The sequence below is a fragment of the Gorilla gorilla genome, chromosome 23 (genome assembly GCF_029281585.2).
Source record: "Gorilla gorilla gorilla isolate KB3781 chromosome 23, NHGRI_mGorGor1-v2.1_pri, whole genome shotgun sequence".
NCBI classification, from domain to species: Eukaryota; Metazoa; Chordata; class Mammalia; order Primates; family Hominidae; genus Gorilla; species Gorilla gorilla.
In genome coordinates this window covers 47,962,445-47,981,166 of record NC_086018.1, presented here as the reverse complement: position 1 = coordinate 47,981,166, position 18,722 = coordinate 47,962,445, and the positions used below count along the sequence as shown (strand labels likewise).

The 18,722-nt window shown below is 61.2% G+C and overlaps 2 protein-coding genes across 9 annotated transcripts in view; one reads left to right on the top strand and one right to left on the bottom strand.

Moving 5' to 3' along the window:
* Positions 1-7,089: 7,089 nt before the first annotated feature.
* On the bottom strand, positions 7,090-17,107 carry CRELD2 (cysteine rich with EGF like domains 2). 4 transcript variants are annotated; one of them, XM_055374471.2, is made up of 11 exons: positions 16,840-17,098; positions 16,383-16,465; positions 15,855-15,965; positions 15,448-15,539; positions 13,942-14,118; positions 13,258-13,404; positions 12,994-13,089; positions 12,251-12,334; positions 11,065-11,160; positions 9,964-10,104; positions 7,090-7,375 (listed from the first exon to the last, which is right to left on the bottom strand). In XM_055374471.2, exons 1-11 carry the CDS (start codon positions 16,966-16,968, stop codon positions 7,323-7,325), a joined length of 1,209 nt encoding a protein of 402 aa, XP_055230446.1. In that variant the 5' UTR covers positions 16,969-17,098; the 3' UTR covers positions 7,090-7,322. The 4 variants fall into 4 exon arrangements, with proteins under 4 accessions (XP_055230446.1, XP_030861338.1, XP_055230445.1 ...); XM_031005478.3 differs by lacking the exon at positions 13,258-13,404 and having other exon boundaries at positions 16,840-17,107; XM_055374470.2 differs by lacking the exon at positions 13,258-13,404 and having other exon boundaries at positions 16,395-16,465.
* A 140-nt stretch (positions 17,108-17,247) lies between these two features.
* The window catches only part of ALG12 (ALG12 alpha-1,6-mannosyltransferase), a 57,976-nt gene continuing 56,501 nt past the window's right edge, over positions 17,248-18,722 (top strand). For 4 of the 5 annotated variants that reach the window (XM_055374456.2, XM_063704600.1, XM_063704601.1 and 1 more), the window contains exon 1: positions 17,273-17,475. The gene's annotated coding sequence lies outside the window, so the exon portion shown is untranslated. Of the gene's footprint in view, positions 17,476-18,722 lie in introns of all 5 variants that reach the window. The other variant, XM_004063671.5, reaches the window with a different exon arrangement.

Here is an 18,722-nt window from a genome sequence, read left to right as displayed (position 1 = left end):
CAGGGCCCACCTGGCACAGGCTCAGTCCACACCCGCGTGCTGGCCATGGGCATATGAGGAGGATGGCAGGGCCACTGGGCCAGGGCCCTCCACCCTGAGTCGCCCCACTGACGACCACCGTTCCCAGGTGGCAGGCAGAGTCCCCACCCCAGGCCTGCGGGGTCTGGAGTCTGAAAAGGGACAGAGCCGGACCAGGGGGGCTGGGGGAGCAGCAGGGGCAGGCTGAGGAGAGCACCCCGCTGAAGGTCACACCCTTTGAGTCATCCTGTGGTGGCCAAAGGCCCAGCCCCCTCCTCACAGCTCAGCATGCTGAAGAAGTCTCAGGGAGCCTCACCTCACCCAGCCCCCAGGTCAGCTGAGGACATGGCTGAGGCGCCAAGACCGCCTGCCACTCTGGAGCCAGCCACAGACAGGCAGCGCCAGGGAGGTATGCAGGCAAAGGCACTCTGTCCAGCGGGCACCACTGGCGGTGGACGCGACGGGAAGGGGCCTGCACTCTTGGGGTGGGTGAGCCCGGGGTGAGAGTCCAGGGGGCACAACCTTGAGAACAGTGTCCTCGGGGGGCTGCTGGTGCCCGCCCCTGAAGCTCTGGAAAAACAACAGAAGGCTGCATGGAGAGGCCAGGAGAACACGCACAGACTCGGTGACCAGAGGGGCCACCAATAGGTGACCCCACCCCCGGGGGTCTGCTGTGCCCGGGCCTCGGTGCTGGCTGGGAAGAAACAGGATGTCTCCAAACCGTGCCTCCTCCGTGGGAGAGGCTGGCCCCCTGCCCCGGCTCCCCAGGACCTGCCCGATACCCTCCTGGGATTACCCAGGACCTGCCCGAGACCCTCCTGGGATTAAGTTGCAGTGTATCCTGGTGGGGACATGCTGGCCCAGTGACAAAGGGGCCACAGCTTGAAGGAGCCCGGGACCCGAAGCTGTGCCCAGCCAGATAAGCTGCATGCGGTGGATGGCGGAGAGCTGACGGGTTGTGGGCCCTTTTCTGAGGACTAGGACCCCAGGAGGCGGTGTCCTCTGCTGCTCTGTTTCACGGCCCAGAGGCTCCTGGAGTGTGGGACACACGTGAGGAGGGGTGAATGTCAGAACAGCCACCGCAGACGGGGGCTGAAAGGCATGTGACACCACAGATCCCAGCTGTCCTCTGGAACCGAGAGCAGGGGATGGTCACAGCACTGGACTGGCTGACAGGGACGGGGGTGATGGCCAGGCAGCAGCATTTGACCATCAGTGGCTGTGAAGGCAGCTAGCTCTCTAATGAGTTGCAGGGCTGGAGCGGGCCCAGGGTCAGAGCTGCGTGGGGTTGTGGAGGTGGCTGATAGAACAGCATGTTCCTGGGAGAGGGACAGGCAGCCCACAAGAGACTGCTCAGCTTGTTGGAGCAAAATAAATCAGGGTTGTGTGATGCGGAGGCCAAGGGCACTCGCTCCAATAAAAAGTCATGGCCGGTCGTGGTGGCTCAAGCCTGTAATCTCAGCACTTTGCGAGGCCAAGGCAGGTGGATCACTTTGAGGTCGGGAGTTCAAGAGCAGCCTGCTCAACATAGTGAAACCCCATCTCTACTAAAAATACAACAGTTAGCTGGGCGTGGTGGCAGGTGCCTGTAATCTCAGCTACTCGGGAGGCTGAGGCAGGAGAATTGCTTAAACCTGGGAGACGGAGGTTGCAGTGAGCTGAGATCACACCACTGCACTCTAGCCTGGGCAACACAGAGAGACTCTTTCTCGAAAATAGATAAATAAGGCCGGGCGTGGTGGCTCACGCCTGTAATCCCAGCCCTTTAGGAAGCCGAGGTGGGCGGATCACGAGGTCAGGAGTTCAAGACCAGCCTGACCAATGTGGTGAAACCCCCATCTCTACTAAAAATACAAAAATTAGCCAGGCGTGGTGGTGCATGCCTGTAATCCCAGCTACTCAGGAGGCTGAGGCAGGAGAATCACTTGAACCCGGGAGGCAGAGGCTGTAGTGAGCCAAGATCGTGCCACTGCACTGTCAGCCTGGGCTACAGAGTGAGATTCTGTCTCAAAAATACATAAATAGGGCCGGGCGCGGTGTCTCACGCCTGTAATCCCAGCACTTTGGGAGGCCGAGGTGGGTGGATCACGAGGTCAGGAGATCGAGACCATCCTGGCTAACACGGCAAGACCCCGTCTCTACTAAAAATGCAAAAAATTAGCCGGGCGTGGTGGCAGGCGCCTGTAGTCCCAGCTACTCGGGAGGCTGAGGCAGGAGAGTAGTGTGAACCCGGGAGGTGGAGCTTGCAGTGAGCCGAGATCGCGCCACTGCACTCCAGCCTGGGTGACAGAGCCAGACTCCGTCTCAAATAAATAAATAAAAATAAATAAATAAAAAGTCATGACGCTGCCCAGTTTCTAGACCTGAGTGGGTTTCTGACCCAGAGAAATCTCACTAAAGTGAAGGCTGAGTCCCTAAGAGGAAGATGTGCAACGCCAAGGCAAATCCGCACCATGATGATTCTGGCCCCCCTGCCCCCGCCCCCGCCCGCCACCACCACCAAACGGCCTGTGGCCGCCGACCTCGGTAACCGGACACAGTGCAACGGAAATATGCAAACATCTTCAGAAGTGCTGGACACAGGGTTTGAGCGATGCTGGCATCTGAAGGCCTGAAGCATCCTCATGGCTCCCGTTAGAGCGAGGGGCTGACAGGAGCCAGGGAAGCAGTGGAATTCGGGCCAGGTCTGATCCACCAGCCTCGAGTCTGCACATTCACCCAGTGGGTCATTTCCCCAGTCACAGGACGGATGGAGCCAACATTCTTGATGGTAGACACCATTTCCTTGGCCATCATAATGGGTAAGTCCAGTGCAAATCTGTGACAATCCCCACCCAAAATAGTAAATCAAAACTGGGGGAAACTAGGGACACATCTAAAGATCTAAAGGATGCAAGGATCTCCTTTTTTTTTTTTTTTTTTTTTTGAGACAGAGTCTCGCTCTGTCTCCCAGACTGGAGTGCAGCAGAGGGATCTCGGCTCACTGCAGCCTCCGCCTCTCGAGTCCCAGCGGTTCTCTTGCCTCAGCCTCCTGAGTTGATGGGATTACAGGTGCCTGCCGCCGTGCCTGGCTAATTTTTGTATTTTTAGTAGAGATGGGGTTTTGCCATGTTCCTGGTCTCGAACTCCTGACCTCAGGTGATCCACTTACCTTGGCCTCCCAAAGTGCTAGGAATACAGTGGCGTGAGCCACCATGCCCGGCCAAGGATCTCCTTTTATTCCACCAATCTGACCACTGCAAAAGGCAGGTGGGTGGGTCCTGGAGGAGAGTGGACTGTTGCAAAAACAACCCAGCTAGTTGTGGTGCCTTTGCTAGAGAAGGCTCCCCAGCCCCAGGTGTGCGGTGAGGCCACTGCTGGGTGCGCATTCTTCTCCATCTCCTGTCTGGCAGGAAGATCAGTCACACTGCCTTGGAACTCAAAACAGGAAACACTCAGTTCCTCCCCAGGGCTATGGTAACGTTCCTGCCCTCTCTCACAATAATCCAGAGACTGGCACCAGCTGAAGGAATGTCCCCAGGATGTCACAGTGGCCCCTCTATCGACGGTGCTGTACTAATGAAACTAGATGACCAAGACGTGGTGAGCACACTGGGCCCTCCTGAGCGAGAAAATCCCCTCCAAAGCAGAGGACAGATAAGTGGCTGCCTCTTGCAGCCCCCGCCAGGACGCACGGCACCTGGAAGGCTTCTGGGAGCTGGAACAGCATGTTCCACATCTGGGGACTCTGTTCCAACCCAATACTGGGGGACACAAAAGGACAGCTCTGAACAGGCACAGAGCAGGACCAGCTCCACCGCCGTCCAAGCCCAACTCTGGTGTCCCGGCTGCTACTTACGATCTGACTCCGCAGACCAAAGGCACGGGTGGTAAAGGGGGGGTTAGGGTCAAGTGCCCGTGGAAGACCCTCCCCAAACACAGTGCAGAGGAGGCCCATGCCATCCTCAGTGTGTACCTGCGTCGAGGACTCCTGCTGTGGTTCTGGGCCCCTGTGGAGATGCACAGCCTGGCCATGGGATGCCCCATGGCTGTGTCTCTGCCTTGCCCGCTGGCACTGGCTTTTAGACCGGCCCTGTCATGAGGCTGAGCAGGCAACGGTCATCTTCAGGGGCATGTGGTACATCCAGGACAGCAGGACGCAGCACACATAGGTGGTCCCGGCCTGCGCGGACCCCACCCCATGATTCGTGTTCCCAGAGCAGACCCACGTTCACACCATGGCCGCCTCCCTGTCTAACACGCCTTGGCTGAGGTCCAGGCCGCTGTCCAGGGACTGCTGTGAGCATCTGTCTGCCTTGGTGGCAGCGGGAGCTGGCTTGTCCTCTGGTGGGGGCCATCCTCTGTGGCAGGGTGTCCTGTGCCCTGGCAGAAGCACTCCTCACCAGGTCGTGACAACCCACAGCACCTCCAGAGGCGGTCCCCTGTCCCCTGGGGGACACAACAGCTGCCTGTTGAGAACCGCTGGCTCACAGAACGTCTCATCCTGCGGATCCCGCCCACTGTCTGTTGCATTCGACCAAGGGACGCGTTTACAGCAAAGCCAGGGGTGGGCTTGACCAGGGGGCACTTCTAGAAGCTTCTAGCCTGACAAGGAGTGCCCTGTGGGGATGGAAGCCATCTCCAGGACCTGCGTATGTGCCAAAGCAAGATGCCGGGGTCTGGGAACCAAAGTGGAGGCCCTCTCGGCCCTGCAGACCCCAGTCCTGGCTCCCAGAGGGTGGGGCTCACCCAGGGCTATGGCAGGGTCTCTGCCTGGGCCCAGGACAGCGGAGGTCCACAGTTCACCCCAACCTCCCTCTTCCAAGTTCCCCTTTTAGAAAGACGCCCCGGCAGCTTCGAGGTGTGACGGGGCAGGTGCAGCGGGCAGGGGCCGGCCGAGTCCCGGGAGCCGGGCCGAGCAGGGCGGTCCCACAGCGCCACCTGCTGGCCGCGCGCGTCCCGGTCCCCGGCCCAGGCCGGGCGGCTCCGAGGGGCGGTACCTCGCGCGGCCTCGTGGTCCACCTGCTGGGCCCGGGCAGGGGTCGCGATCCGAGGCAGGGTCCGCTGTGTCCGGCGGGAGCGGGCGGGGCGCGGGGGGCGCCGCGTGGAGAGGGGCGGGCCAGAGCCCCCCCAGGAGGCGGCGCTCCCGGTCCCAGCCCCAGCCCCAGCCCCAGCCCCGCAGGCGCCCCTCAAGCACCTGGGCAGGTGGACCCCAGCCCCGCGGTCCCAAGGACCCTGCCTGCGCCCTCGCCTCGGCCCTGCCGCAGGGTCTTGCGGGGTCGTCCCCCATTCCTGCTCAACCGCCCCCACCAGTCCTCGTCCCCCGTGTCCCGCGGGGACCTCTCCTGGCCTGGCCCCGACCCCCTCCGAGGACTCCCTAGGGTTCACTGGCGACAAAGTGGGTATGCGCGCCCGGGGTCCTGCTCCCAACGTCCGGAACCGCAGCCCCTCACCTCCCGTCCTCGACTCACCGGGCCCAGGAGGGTCGCCGTCTCCAGCGTGGACATGCGGGTCAGTAGTGCCAGGACGGTGCACAGCCTGGGAAGGGGGGGCCAGGGCAGGAGCAGGACAGAGGTCCCGGCTGGAAGGTGGGGCGGGGGTCCCAGACCCGGCCGCGGTCCCACCTGATCAATGGCGGCTCCGCAGGTCTGAGCCGGGCAGGGACGCGCGGGACATGGGAGGCGCCTGTACCGCCGCTGTCCACGCACGTGAGGGTGCACAAGGTGGCCCTGGGCCAGCCCCTGCCTGGCTCCTCTTCTCCCCTGGGGCGTCCTCTTCCCTGGCTGCGCCCTCTCCTCCTCCCCCAGGTACCCCCCAGGGACAGGGCCTGCCTTCTGGGCTTCCCGCTGGGGTCGCCTAGTTCCCACCCACCCGTGGGTGGCTCCACCCTCCCACGGGAGACAGGTGCTTGGCCCCCCCAGGGACTCAGCTGGTGTTTCCCTACTTCTTTCCACGGCCATCCCTGTGGACTCTCCACCATGCTCTGATCCCACTTTCTGAGCCCCCCAAGGGCCCACCCAGCCCCCGCCCCTCTGGCCTCTGCCCTTGGTCGCACCGTCAGGACCCCATCTCTAGGTGGTCCCATCAGCACATGAAGCGGAGACTGCCTGAGAGGTCTGAAGTGGACAAGAGCAGCCCCCACCTCGCCTAAGCTGAGCTGTGCCCCCTCTAGGGATTTGGGGCACCCTGGCCTAGGGTTAGAGGGAGAAAGGGAGAGGCCGTGAGGCTGCTGAGTGCAACTGACTCAGGAAGAGCCAGAGGCAAGATGCAGGGCCAGGCACTACTCGGCCTGCCCAAGTGGGCTGTGGCTGCCTCTGCCGGCCAGGGACCCACGGGGCAGAGTCCTACCGCAGGGGCTCTTCCAATACCCAGGTAAGCGTGACCACCTGGGGCCCAGTGAGCATAGGTGCACTGAGATGGGGTTCGTGGGTACAGAACAGTGTGGACATGGGGGTCAGTAGTGCCAGGATGGTGCACGGCCTGGGAAGGGGGGACCAGGGCAGGAGCAGGACAGCCACCTACCACTGGGGGACATCGGCGGGGTTGGGGGGGGAGGCGACAGGAGGGGCGGTGTGACCGAGGAGTGGGTGGTGGGGACCAGGCCAAGTGGGACTTCGGGGCTATGAGGAGCCCAGGGAGGAGGCCGTGGCCCCCCAGAATGGAGCTCCCAGAGCCTGCAGCCTCTCACCCGCAGCCAGCTTTCTTCTTGCAGTGTCTTCATTCCCAGATGAGGAACGGGCAGGCCCTGGGGTTTGTGAGTGGCTGTTTCCTCCAGTGAAGCCCCCAAAGATGCTTTTCCCCTGCCTGAGGGTCCCTGCTTGTACATCCTTTGAATCACTGAAGAGGGGCCCATAGGTTGGACCCCTGAAACCCACCTAGCCACGTCTTCAGGTTCTCGCCCAAGGCAGGGCCCTCCCCTCCTCCCCCAAGCGGCATGTGAGCCCTGTTCAGGGACAGCAGAGCCACCAACCCAGGACCGGACCTGCTGCCTCTGCAGACCTCGGCAGCCCTGGTCACCTCCCGGCTCTGGCAGGACAGGTGCAAACTCAGTGGTAAAGGTCCGTCCTGATTAATGAGACAAACCCACACCCGTTCTCCTCCTGATTACCTACAATGGTCAATTTTATTACAAAGAACTGTATCAAAATATACAAGTCTGTTTAAGAACAACCAAGAAATGCAGCTGTTTAAGGGACAAATGAGAATCAACCGTTAGAGAGCAGGCAGCTTCTCCCCGCCGCTGTCCGCTGCAGGAGACGGCATCCTCAGGGCCACATTTTCCACAGGACATCCTTCTGAATAATTTAAAGGGTAAGTCCGGCACATTACAGGTCTTCGCGGGAGGGCAGCTGTGTCGGGTTTTCTCCTTCTGTGGCTTCTGTCAGAAAACAAGCACAGGTCGTCAAAGCTGAGCACAAAGGGCCCTGGGGATGAGGCCTTTCCCGGGACAGCAGCGCATGTGCAGGGCCTGCCCGTCCAGTCCTGGCTCAAGGCCCCGGACACAGCCATCCAAGGGCAGCTCGGACACCCCCGTTTCCCACAAAGCAGATGAGAGATGAGGCAGACGGCATTTCAGAGCCCCCATGCTGCCGTGGGTGTGGAGGATGCAGAGTTGGGAGCGGCAAGGGGTTCCTTGCGGCCTGGCAGAATGGGAGCCTGAACAATGGTGGTGGCGGGAGGAGAAAGAGGGGACCGAGGGGGGGAGGGAGGGACAAGAGGGGACCGGGGGTGGGGGGAGGGAGGAGAAAGAGGGGACCGGGAGTGGGGGGAGGGAGGAGAAAGAGGGGACCGGGGGTGGGGGGAGGGAGGAGAAAGAGGGGACTGGGGGTGGGGGGAGGGAGGAGAAAGAGGGGACCGGGAGTGGGGGGAGGGAGGAGAAAGAGGGGACGGGGGGTGGGGGGAGGGAGGAGAAAGAGGGGACGGGGGGTGGGGGGGACGGAGGAGAAAGAGGGGAGGGGGGGTGGGGGGAGGGAGGAGAAAGAGGGGACCGGGGGTGGTATGGGGAGGGAGGGGCAAGAGGGGACCAAGGGTGGGGGGAGGGAGGGGCAAGAGGGGACCGAGGGTGGGGGGAGGGAGGAGAAAGAGGGGACGGGGGGTGGGGGGGAGGGAGGAGAAAGAGGGGACGGGGGGTGGGGGGAGGGAGGAGAAAGAGGGGACCGAGGGTGGGGGGAGGGAGGAGAAAGAGGGGACGGGGGGTGGGGGGAGGGAGGAGAAAGAGGGGACGGGGGGTGGGGGGAGGGAGGAGAAAGAGGGGACGGGGGGTGGGGGGAGGGAGGAGAAAGAGGGGACCGAGGGTGGGGGGAGGGAGGAGAAAGAGGGGACGGGGGGTGGGGGGAGGGAGGAGAAAGAGGGGACGGGGGGTGGGGGGGAGGGAGGAGAAAGAGGGGAGGGGGGGTGGGGGGAGGGAGGAGAAAGAGGGGACCGGGGGTGGTATGGGGAGGGAGGGGCAAGAGGGGACCGAGGGTGGGGGGAGGGAGGGGCAAGAGGGGACCGAGGGTGGGGGGAGGGAGGGGCAAGAGGGGACCGAGGGTGGGGGGAGGGAGGAGAAAGAGGGGACGGGGGGTGGGGGGGAGGGAGGAGAAAGAGGGGACGGGGGGTGGGGGGAGGGAGGAGAAAGAGGGGACCGAGGGTGGGGGGAGGGAGGAGAAAGAGGGGACCGGGGGTGGTATGGGGAGGGAGGGGCAAGAGGGGACCGAGGGTGGGGGGAGGGAGGGGCAAGAGGGGACCGAGGGTGGGGGGGAGGGAGGAGAAAGAGGGGACCGGGGGTGGTATGGGGAGGGAGGGGCAAGAGGGGACCGGGGGTGGTATGGGGAGGGAGGGGCAAGAGGGGACCGAGGGTGGGGGGAGGGAGGGGCAAGAGGGGATCGAGGGTGGGGGGAGGGAGGGGCAAGAGGGGATCGAGGGTTGGGGGAGGGAGGGGCAAGAGGCAGGGCCACGCCAGGGCAGAGGGGACCGAGGGGGTAGCAGGCAGCCTTGTCTTCTGGCCTGTCCGTCTCTGCCAACCCCTCAGTTCTGTCTTGCTGTTGCTGTTTACTACGATGCTTCTAGATGTGGAATTGCTTTTATTTGTCCTGCTCAGGAAACAGCTTCTGGAATCTGAATTGTGCCTTATTCATTCTGAAAAACCCTTAGCCAGTATCTCCTTGAACACTGCTTCTTTCCCACTCTCTATATTCTAGACTTCTGTGAGAACTGTCACGGGCAGATTTATGTCCCCCAAAACACGCTGAAGTCTTTACTCCCAGTACCTGTGATTGTGACCTTGTTTGGTATTAGGGTCTTTACCACTGGCCAGGTTAACATGAGGGCATTAGTGACTGGTGTCCTTACAAAGAGGGGAGGTTTGGACAGAGACAGACACCCGCATGGAGACCACGTGAAGACACGGGGAGCAGGTGGCGTCCCCAGGCGAGGACAGAGGCCCGGAACAGACGCGCCCGCCCAGCCTCCCAAGGAAGCAGCCTGCTTGCGTCTGGGCCTCTGACTTCTGGCTCCTGTGAGCGGCACATTTCTGTTGCTGGAGCCCCAAGTTCCTGGTTCTTGGTAAGGCAGCCCCAGGAAACAGGTATGGGGGACCCACTTGCCCTCCACCACTTCCTGCCTGTCCCTGTCTCTGCGGCACCCTGGGCAGCTTCCCCGGATGACTTTTCCAGCTCTTTAGCCGCCTCTTCTCCTGCGTCTGCTCCTCTGCTCATCGCCCGCCAAGGTCTGAGCTTCAGAGACTTCCCCCTTCATCGCCTTAACTTCCGTTTGAGCTGTGAACCTGGGGCTTCATCCTCAGGAAGCCAGTACCTCTCTGTGCAAGCGTGCCCACACAGAGGTGTCATGCACCTGTCTTCCGGGAATCCCCCTCTCACCATCTCAAGGCCACCATCTGTGTGGATTTCAGACCAAGCAGCCAGTCTACGTGCAAGCCCTGCGGCCCAGGGGAGGGCAGCCTGTGTGGAGGGCAGCCGTGCCACTCACCGGCCTCTGCCGGCGGCACACAGGCATCTTCCGTTTCTTCGAAGCCGTCAGGACACACGCAGACGTAGCTCCCTGGAGTATTGTAGCAGTTTTCGTCTTTCTTCGCACAGGCTTTTTCCGCTAGTGAGCACTCGTCCACATCTAAAATGAAAAGACTCCGTTTTCATAATTACTTCACTCAGCAGACGCGCAGCGGATTATGAAATTCATTCATTCAGATTCATTCACATAAAGAAATCACAACGATGACAAACGTCACGTTACAGAAAGGAGCAAAGGTCAGGAAAGGCTTCGAGAGGGAAGAATTTCACGTCTCGAAGTTGGGCCCTCAACTGGTAGAAAATGCAGAGAAGAGACCTCCAGGTGGGGCCGGAAGGCCAGCATGCGCCCAGGAAGCCCACTTTCTTTTCCTTTTTTTTTTTTTTTTGAGGCGGAGTCTCGCTCTGTCGCCCAGGCTGGAGTGCAGGGGCACGATCTCCTCTCACTGCAAGCTCCGCCTCCCGGGTTCAAGCCATTCTGCTGCCTCAGCCCCCCGAGTAGCTGGGACTACAGGCGCCCGCCACCACGCCCGACTAATTCTTTGTATTTTTAGTAGAGATGGGGTTTCACCATGTTAGCCAGGATGGTCTCGATCTCCTGACCTCGTGATCCACCCGCCTCAGCCTCCCAAAGTGCTGGATTACAGGCGTGAGCCACCGCGCCTGCCCAGGAAACCCACTTTCTCCACCAGGTTCCAGCCACGCCCAGGCTCACCCAGGCAGCCCACAACCATGGCAGGCCTGGCCTTAAGCCTCGGGGCAAGCGCCACCCAGGAGCTGGAGGGAGAGCAGAGGCGGTGGACCTGGGGAACGAGGCCACCGGCGAGAGGCTGGTGCAGCAGCGCCATCCACACCGGGGTCGGCCATGCAGAGCCCGCCCCCACCCCCACTGCTTCTGTGTCTCATGTGGACCTCAGGGCGAGTGCGCAGTGACCCTGGGGGAGCCACGTCTGCAGGACGGGTCTCAGCTGCTTCCCGTCCCTGGCAGTACCTGCTGGGGCCATTCACATCATGGTCCCTTGGGAAGGGTCCACCAGCGTCCAGCACAGACCCCATCACTGACCTGCACACTGTCCGCGCTCCCTCGCGTAGCCAGGGATACACTCTTTACAGTTTCCTGGGCCTTCCCCTGTGCAGCCCACACAGCTGGAGTCACACTCTGCAACAGGGAGCCAGCATCAGACCCCGACACGCACAAGGCACCAGTGCCCGTCAGACCCCGACACGCACAAGGCACCAGTGCCCGTCAGACCCCGACACGCACAAGGCACCAGTGCCGCCAGGATTTGGGTTTTCTCCTCATTCATCACCAAGTGACTTTATAACAATCTGTCTCTGTCTCCCGGCAAAAGCACAGACTCGCATCCTGCTGTGCGGCAGGTGCTCCTGGAGAGCCATGGTGCAGACCACCTGGCTTGGAACTCTTTGGGAGAAACTGGGTGCTACAGAGATTCTAGAAACAAACCCACCTCCAGCTCGGTGACCATTGGTTTGCCAGCCTGCCAGGAGCTTCCTAAGAATAACCAGAGCCTCTCGCATGGCTTCCAGTATTAGTGGCTCACTGAGGGACCCACTGTCTGCACTCCCAACAGTGAAAACTGCCTGGGGCTGTCACACACACGGGGCAGAGGTGGCCTCCTCCCTGCTGCTGGGACTGGGGATCAGCACAACTTTTCTGGGGCACTATGGCTCTAAAAGACACATTCCCTTGACTGAGCGATTTGGAAATTAATCCAAAGAAAATCATAAGGAATGTGAAAAGTTTACCTTCAAGTATTCACAGTTTATAAGTTGAAAAATTGTTATGACGTAAACGTCCAGCAATAGACATTGTTGTAAAAGTATGAAATAATGGCTCCAAAATCATTAGCGTGACAGAGAAACCACAGGACGCAGAGACGTTCACAACAAGCTGCTGAGTGGAAAACACCCGACAGGCGCTGCGGAAAGTCACGCAAGGCACGTTGCGGGGGCGCTGGTGGGGCACGAGCAGTGGAGGCACGAGCAGGGTGCGCCCTCCAGGGAATTCCTGGGTTTTTAACTGTTTTCTTTTCATCTTACTTGAATTTTCTGATTTTCCTGCAGCAAATACCTATGACTTACTTTGCCACCCTAAGTGTTCTCAGAGCAGGCAGGATGTATGGAAGTGATGCTAAGAAGCCATAAATCAATGTTGACAAAGGCAGCAACGGAACCCGGCAGGCCCCGGAGTGCAGACCCCGGAGTGCAGACCCGCCCGTCTGGCCCACCTTCGCACGTGTAGGAGCCGTTGGCGTTCTTACAGAACTGCGCAGCGCTGCAGGGAGGCGGCTCGGCCGCACACTCGTCCACATCTGGAACAGAGCGGCACAGCTGTGAGCGGCCCAGGACAGCCTGGCCAGGGAGCGGGGAAGGACCCATCATGGCCTGACACAGCCCATGGCCAGGGCCGGCTGGGGAAGGGCAGGGAGGAGGGCAGCCCCTGAGGAGGAATCATCTCAAATGCCATCCTCGGAGTCCCCACGCGGCAGGGGAGGGGATGAGGCGATGGCCAGGCCCTGTCCTTAGACACTCAGTGCCAACCGGGGCAGGCGCCCCATGAGGATGGCGACACATTGTGTGAGAGTGAGACAGTGAGCGCCCCCACACCTCATGCCCCCCACACCTCACGGCCCCACACCTCACGGCCCCCACACCCCAAGCCCCACACCTCACGCCCCCCTGCCTCACGCCCCGCCTCCCGCCCCCACGCCTCCTGCCCCCCCGCCTCACACCCCCCACGCCTTACGCCCCCACCTCACACCCCCGCCTCCCGCCCCCCCGCCTCCCGCCCCCCCGCCTCCCGCCCCCACGCCTCACACCCCCCACACCTCACACCCCCCACACCCCAAGCCCCACACCTCACGCCCCCCCCGCCTCACGCCCCGCCTCCCGCCCCCCCGCCTCCCGCCCCCCCCTCACACCCCCCACGCCTCCCGCAGGCGCCCTCCTCCACCCCCGGGCCGCTCCTCACCCACACAGGCGCCCTCGTCCAGCACCCAGCCCACTTCACACTCGCCGCAGTCTCTGTTGGTCAGGCCCGAGCACGTCTTGCAGGACTCGTCACAGGCTGGAAGGGAAAGGCGGGCCTGGGTGCAAACCCCACTCTCAGGTAGCAGCTTGGGGACAAGGCTCGTTTAAAAGTGAGGAATTTAAGAGGGAAAAGCAACACGGGGTTTTCAGTGCCCATGAATTTAAAATTCTCAGCAAACCAGGACTCCAAGGAATGTTTAATAACCTGGAGAGAAGGCAGCTATCCATACTCTGGAGCTATAGCCTGGCTGGGTGTGCGTGTTCCGGCCACGGATCCATGCGTGGCCCACACCACGCCAACATCCAAGAGACAGACAGCAAGGGGGGTAAGAATCGGAGAGGCCAGTCCTGACTGTGAGGGGCATAACAATCGGAGAGGCCAGTCCTGACTGGTGATCCATGGGTCCGTCTGCCCAGAATAGCCTAGGGGCTGCCGGCCAACCACACACTCACGTCCGAGACACTCAGAGTTTTCCTACATATCAGTGACAACCAGGGAGAAAACGTCCTTTGGAAAGATGCCACTCATAACGGCCTGCGGGGATTTGACAGATGCTGCTCTCTAGGCCGGTGCGGGGCCCACACGGCACCTCCAGGACCTGTGCACTGCATGGCCCATCACCACTCAAGGTCGGGGCGGACCTTGAACTAGAGGGAAAGGTGAGTAGCTTCTCCCTTCTGAGGGCTGTTATGGGACAGGAAGTGCCCCTGACAACCTCTGCCTCTATCCTCTGATGTTTTCATTCATCCTTCTGGGCCCCCGAAGCTTCCTTGGACATCTGGGGTTAAAAGATCAACAGGCCCCTGTTCCCATCTAGGCAGGCAGCTCCAGCAAGGGGCTCTTGTCATCCCGCCTTAACCCCGGGGCCAGCCCAGGCGTAGCCCGTACCTGTGCAGATGCTGTGGGTCTCATTCCGGAGCGAGCTGAAGTAGCCGTCCATGCAGTCAGTGCACAGCGGGCCCTGGTACCCCCTGTGGCACCGGCAGGACCCGTCGCCCTGTCTGCTCCCATCTCCGCTGCAGTGTCCATTCCCGCTGCAGGGCCTCTGGGATCCGCCCTGGCACGCTTTGGGGGACACAAAACCATGCTCAGAGCACACCTGGTGGTGACCGGTGGGGTGTTCTCACACGGAGAGAACGCATGGCACCCAAACCCTGTACGATTCTGAGGACATACATGAGCCTGAAGGCTTGGAGTGGGTGTTTGGGGAAACTGATTTCCTGGGTCTGCAGGGCTGGCGGTGGATCGCCTGAGTGGAGCAAGCCACAGGCTCCTGGGCTTCACTATGGCCACGTGCTGCATGATGACGTTTAGGTCAACAAGGGACCCTGCATAGCACAGCTGTCCCCTAAGATGATACTAAAGCTGAGCGGCTCTTATTGCCTAGTGACATCACAATATGCCTCATTACCTGTTCTATGTTTAGATGTGTTCAGGTGACACATTCTTACCACGTGCCAAATGGCCCACAGTACTCAGGACCCTCACGAGCCGTGCAGGTGTGCGGCCTGGGAGCAGCAGGGCCTGCCAGGCAGCCTAGGTACAGAGCGGCTGCACCATCTAGGCGTGTGGCGTGTGGAGTGCACGCTGTGATGTTTGCACCATGACAAAGTCGCCTAATGACGCATTTCTCAGAACACGCCTGGTCGTTACACATGACTGCACTTTGTGTGGCTTTGGGCAGCCTCAGCTGAAACATGGTGATGGGGACACTGACGCGTCAGGCGCGGGGACTGCAGGGAGAGTGGGAACATTAGCTGCGGCCTCCAGTGCATGCCAGGGACAGCAGCAGGGGCTGGCAGAAGGCTGATGGTGGGCGGGTGGGGGGTCTGAACCTGAAACTTCTGCTACCTGATCTCGCTTGACCACGTGATTGGCTTTTATAAACAGTAAACTGTGACTTCAGTTTCAATGCACACTTCTTCACAGAAGAGCCCTGTCCCTCGGCACCCATTGGGGCTCAAGGCCATGTGCCCAGCCTGATAGACACCCAGTGCCCTGGCTCTCTGCAATGGCAGCCACAGAAGCTGTGGTGTAGTCACCTCTGTGCACACCGGGAGAAGCACCTGGACAGGTCAGTCAGGACAGACTCTCAGGTGAGTGGACTCAGCTGTGAACAACCTGAGTCTGTGAACCCCTGAATTAACAGCACAGCTGGGACGACATACTCAGAGTTTTACGCTAAAGCGTGAGGTTAGTGGTGAGGCTGCAGCCAGAGGGTGCAAAGTGCTCCAAGCTGTGCTGGGGATGGGGGAGGCAGCCATCCGGCAGGGTCCCAGACCCTACAGAAAGCTGATGCACCCCAGGTCCCCTCTGTGCTTTTACCTCCCAAGAATCATGAGAAGAAGAGGGGAAGTGACGTAGGAGATGGGATTTCCCTGAGGAGAAACGCACCGAGACAGTCGGGACCGTAGGTTCCTGGAGAGCAGCACACTTTCAGTGTCTTCACACAAAACCACTCGAATAAGTCAGGATATTCGCTCTTCCTGAGGATGGAGGAAAACATTCACTGAATCCCAGCAGACACGGTTCTTTAAAACAAACATGCAGCTGAACGTAACATATGCTCTAGAGTATTGTAAGGTCCAGGAAGCAAGAGTCTAGGTGTGGACAGAATCTTCTCCTTAATTTCCTGGTTTTGATCGCTGACTCTGGTGATAAAAAACGGTAATGCAGGGGTAAGGTGGGTGCGAGGCAGGTGGGAGCTCCATACTGTTCCTGTACCTTTCTAAGTCTGAGGTTATTTCAAATTCTAAGTTGGAAAATAAAAAGTATCTTCTAAGAGGTTTTAAGGCACTCACAGCTGCAGCCACCAGGCCTCCAGGTGCTCCTCCTGCGCCTCTAGCATCTGGTTGCATTCGAAGTCGCTGCTCTCGCACAGCCCCTCCAGGATCTCCAGCAGGCGAATCTCGCTGAAACACAGGCCCACACGGGCCCACCGTCAGCGCCTCCAAGGCAGTGAAGAAAAATCCGAACCAATACGCCAACCTGGGTGCAGGGGCCAGGGAGCCAGGACTCCGGGCACAGAGAATAAGGGGACCCCACTGTCAGGGGAAGCCAGGAGCGGTTCCCACAAGTGGGGCTGGTGTTCCAGTTTACATTTTGAAAAGCCACTGTCTGTTGAGGGGTTTGGGACCAGAGCAGAAGCTGGAAGGCCAGAGAGGGGCCAGCCATTAGTCCTCAGGGAGAAGCCGAGGCGACTCGGACGGGTGACTGGTGCCTCGGGGGCTGTTCTGTCTCCCTGTCATTAACACAGGCACCAAAGGCAGGACACGGCTTCCCAGGACAGCGCCAGGCCAAGACCCACAAGGGTGCTCCAGGGCACCCACCTGGACTCGTACTTGGACAGCGTCTTTTCCTCCCAAGCCGTGTTCCCGCCGCCAAAGTTCTTCTTTGCGGTGTCCACCATCCCCTGCGAGGAGACAGCGCCCATAGTGCTTGGTACCACCTGACCCCGGGTCCAGGGTGGGGGCGACCCCAGGTGAGGGTGAGGGGACTCCAGGCCCACGGTGGCGTCGACCCTGGTTCCACGGTGGGGGTGGATCCGGGTCAAGAGTGAGGGGGACTCCAGGACCACGGTGGAGGGACTCTGGATCGACGGTGAGGGGGACCCCGGGCCCACGGTGGGGGCGACCCCGAATCCAGGGTGAGGGGGACCCCGGGTCTAGGGTGAAGGGGACCCCGGATCCAGGGTGAGGGCGACCCCGGGCCCAAGGTGGGGCGACCCCGGATCCAGGGTGAGGGGGACCCCGGGCCCAAGGTTGACCCCGCCCGGCCCCTTCCCACCTGGTTAAACTTGTCCACCAGCCCCCGGCACCGGTGGCAGGGCGTCGGCTTTTTGGCGGCCTCCGGCGCGGGCGGCAGCAGCAGCAGAAGCGGCAGGAGCCCCAGCGCGGCCCGGCGCGGCAGGCGCATGGCGGGTAGCGCTGCGGGAAGACGCAGCCGGAGCTCCAGGTCCTGCAGCCGTGCTGCTCCGGCCTCCCGGCCGCCCACCCGCTCCGAGCCGCGCCGGCCGGTCCCCCAGGCTACTTGACGGCGCCGGCGAGGCCCCGCCCCACCCGCCAGCCCCGCGCCGCTATTGGTCGATGGGACCCGCCCCGGCCTGATGTGGCCCAATCCGAGCTCGCCACGAGAGGCGACCAATGGGAAGGCCCCGGATCAGCGTCCGCCCGGAGGCCAGGGGCGGGGCGTGCAGGTCCGACCCCGCCTCCGGCTCCCCGCCCCTCGCGCGCAGCCCGCGGCGGCCATCTTTACTCAGGGCACAGAGGGTCTCTGCGGCCGTAGCTGCCGGGGCTGCGGTAGCCACTTTAGATTCGGGCAAGGACTTTAGATTCGGGCTCTGTTCTGTTTCCGCCGTCCCGCTTCCTGGCTAGGCTGGCCCAGGCAGCCGCGCTTCGAAGGACGCCGCCGGGAGCTGCGGAGGTCAGTGCGCGCTGCCGCGACCGGGGCCTTCAGGCGGGCGCGCGGCGAGACCAGGGAGGAGGCGGGCGAGGGCGCGACCCGAGCTGGCGCTGGCGCTGGATTCCTGAGGCCTCACCGCGCATGTCCACGCGTCACAGCCCCGTGCTCCTTACCTGGGGCTGCACCCCTCATTTGGGGCCGGGCTCCTCACCTGGGGCTGGACCTGTCACCTGGGGGCCAGACCTGTCACCTGGGGGCCGGACCTCTCACCCGGGGGCCGGACCTCTCGCTTGGAGCCGGGCTCCTCACCTGGGGCCGGACCTCTCAGCTGGGGCTGGACCTCTCACCCGGGGGCCGGACCTCTCGTCCGGGGGCCCGACCTCTCACCTGGGGCCGGGCTCCTCACCTGGGGCCGGACCTCCCACCTGGGGCTGGACCTCTCACCCTGGGGCTGGACCTCTCACCTGGGGGATGGGTTTTTCACCTGGGGGCTGGACTTTCCAGCTGGGGCTGGGGTCCACTTAGGGTCTCTGGGGGCTGGGGATCTGCATTTCTACAGGCGCTTGAGGTGATGAACACTCGCTCATGTTCAGGAACCCCTGGTTTAAATTAGGGGAAATAAAACGTGCAGCGTCTGGATTTCAGAGAACTCCTGCCTGTGGAAGGAAGGAGTGCAGATAACACTGCACATTAAAAAAAAAAAAAATAGCAACATCTGATTTGACCAGTTTCTTTTCTGTTTTTTTGAGACGGAGTCTCACTTTGTCGCCCAGGCTGGAGTGCAGTAGCGCGATCTCAGCTCACTGCAAGCTCCGCCTTCCAGGTTCCTGTGATTCTGCTGCCTCAGCCTCCTAAGTTGGGATTACAGGCACCCACCACCAGGTCCGGCTAATTTTTGTATTTTTAGTAGAGACGGGGTTTCACCATGTTGGCCAGGCTGGTCTCGAACTCCTGACCTCAAGCGATCTGCCTGCCTCAGCCTCCCAAAGTGCTAGGGTTACAGGCGTGAGCCACCATGCCTAGCCTGATTTGATCAATTTCGGTAGAGGCCTTAAAATCTGGATTGATGGGGACAAGAGGGTCTTTGCAGGTCATTCCCTAATCTGAGATGCCATTGTTCTGTAAACTACCATTTTAAAGTGTCATGGCCTGGGCCCGTTTTAACCTGTGGATGCTCCCGAGGCACCTGTCACTTAGATTAGCCACAGCTGCTGAGCAGCTGCCCAGCAGAGTGGGCTAGTGCAGGACAGTGTCCATTCACCCTCGCC

Bases quoted from the DNA above. Each gene is read 5' to 3' on its own strand.
- CRELD2 (XM_055374471.2), bottom strand. From the start codon at position 16,968: ATGCGCCTGCCGCGCCGGGCCGCGCTGGGGCTCCTGCCGCTTCTGCTG. The intron at 16,466-16,839 runs GTGGGAAGGGGC...GTCTCCTCGCAG, and splicing joins TGGTGGACAAGTTTAACCAG to GGGATGGTGGACACCGCAAA. The intron at 13,090-13,257 runs GTTATTAAACAT...TTTCCCTTCCAG, and splicing joins GATAGCTGCCTTCTCTCCAG to CCTGTGACGAGTCCTGCAAG.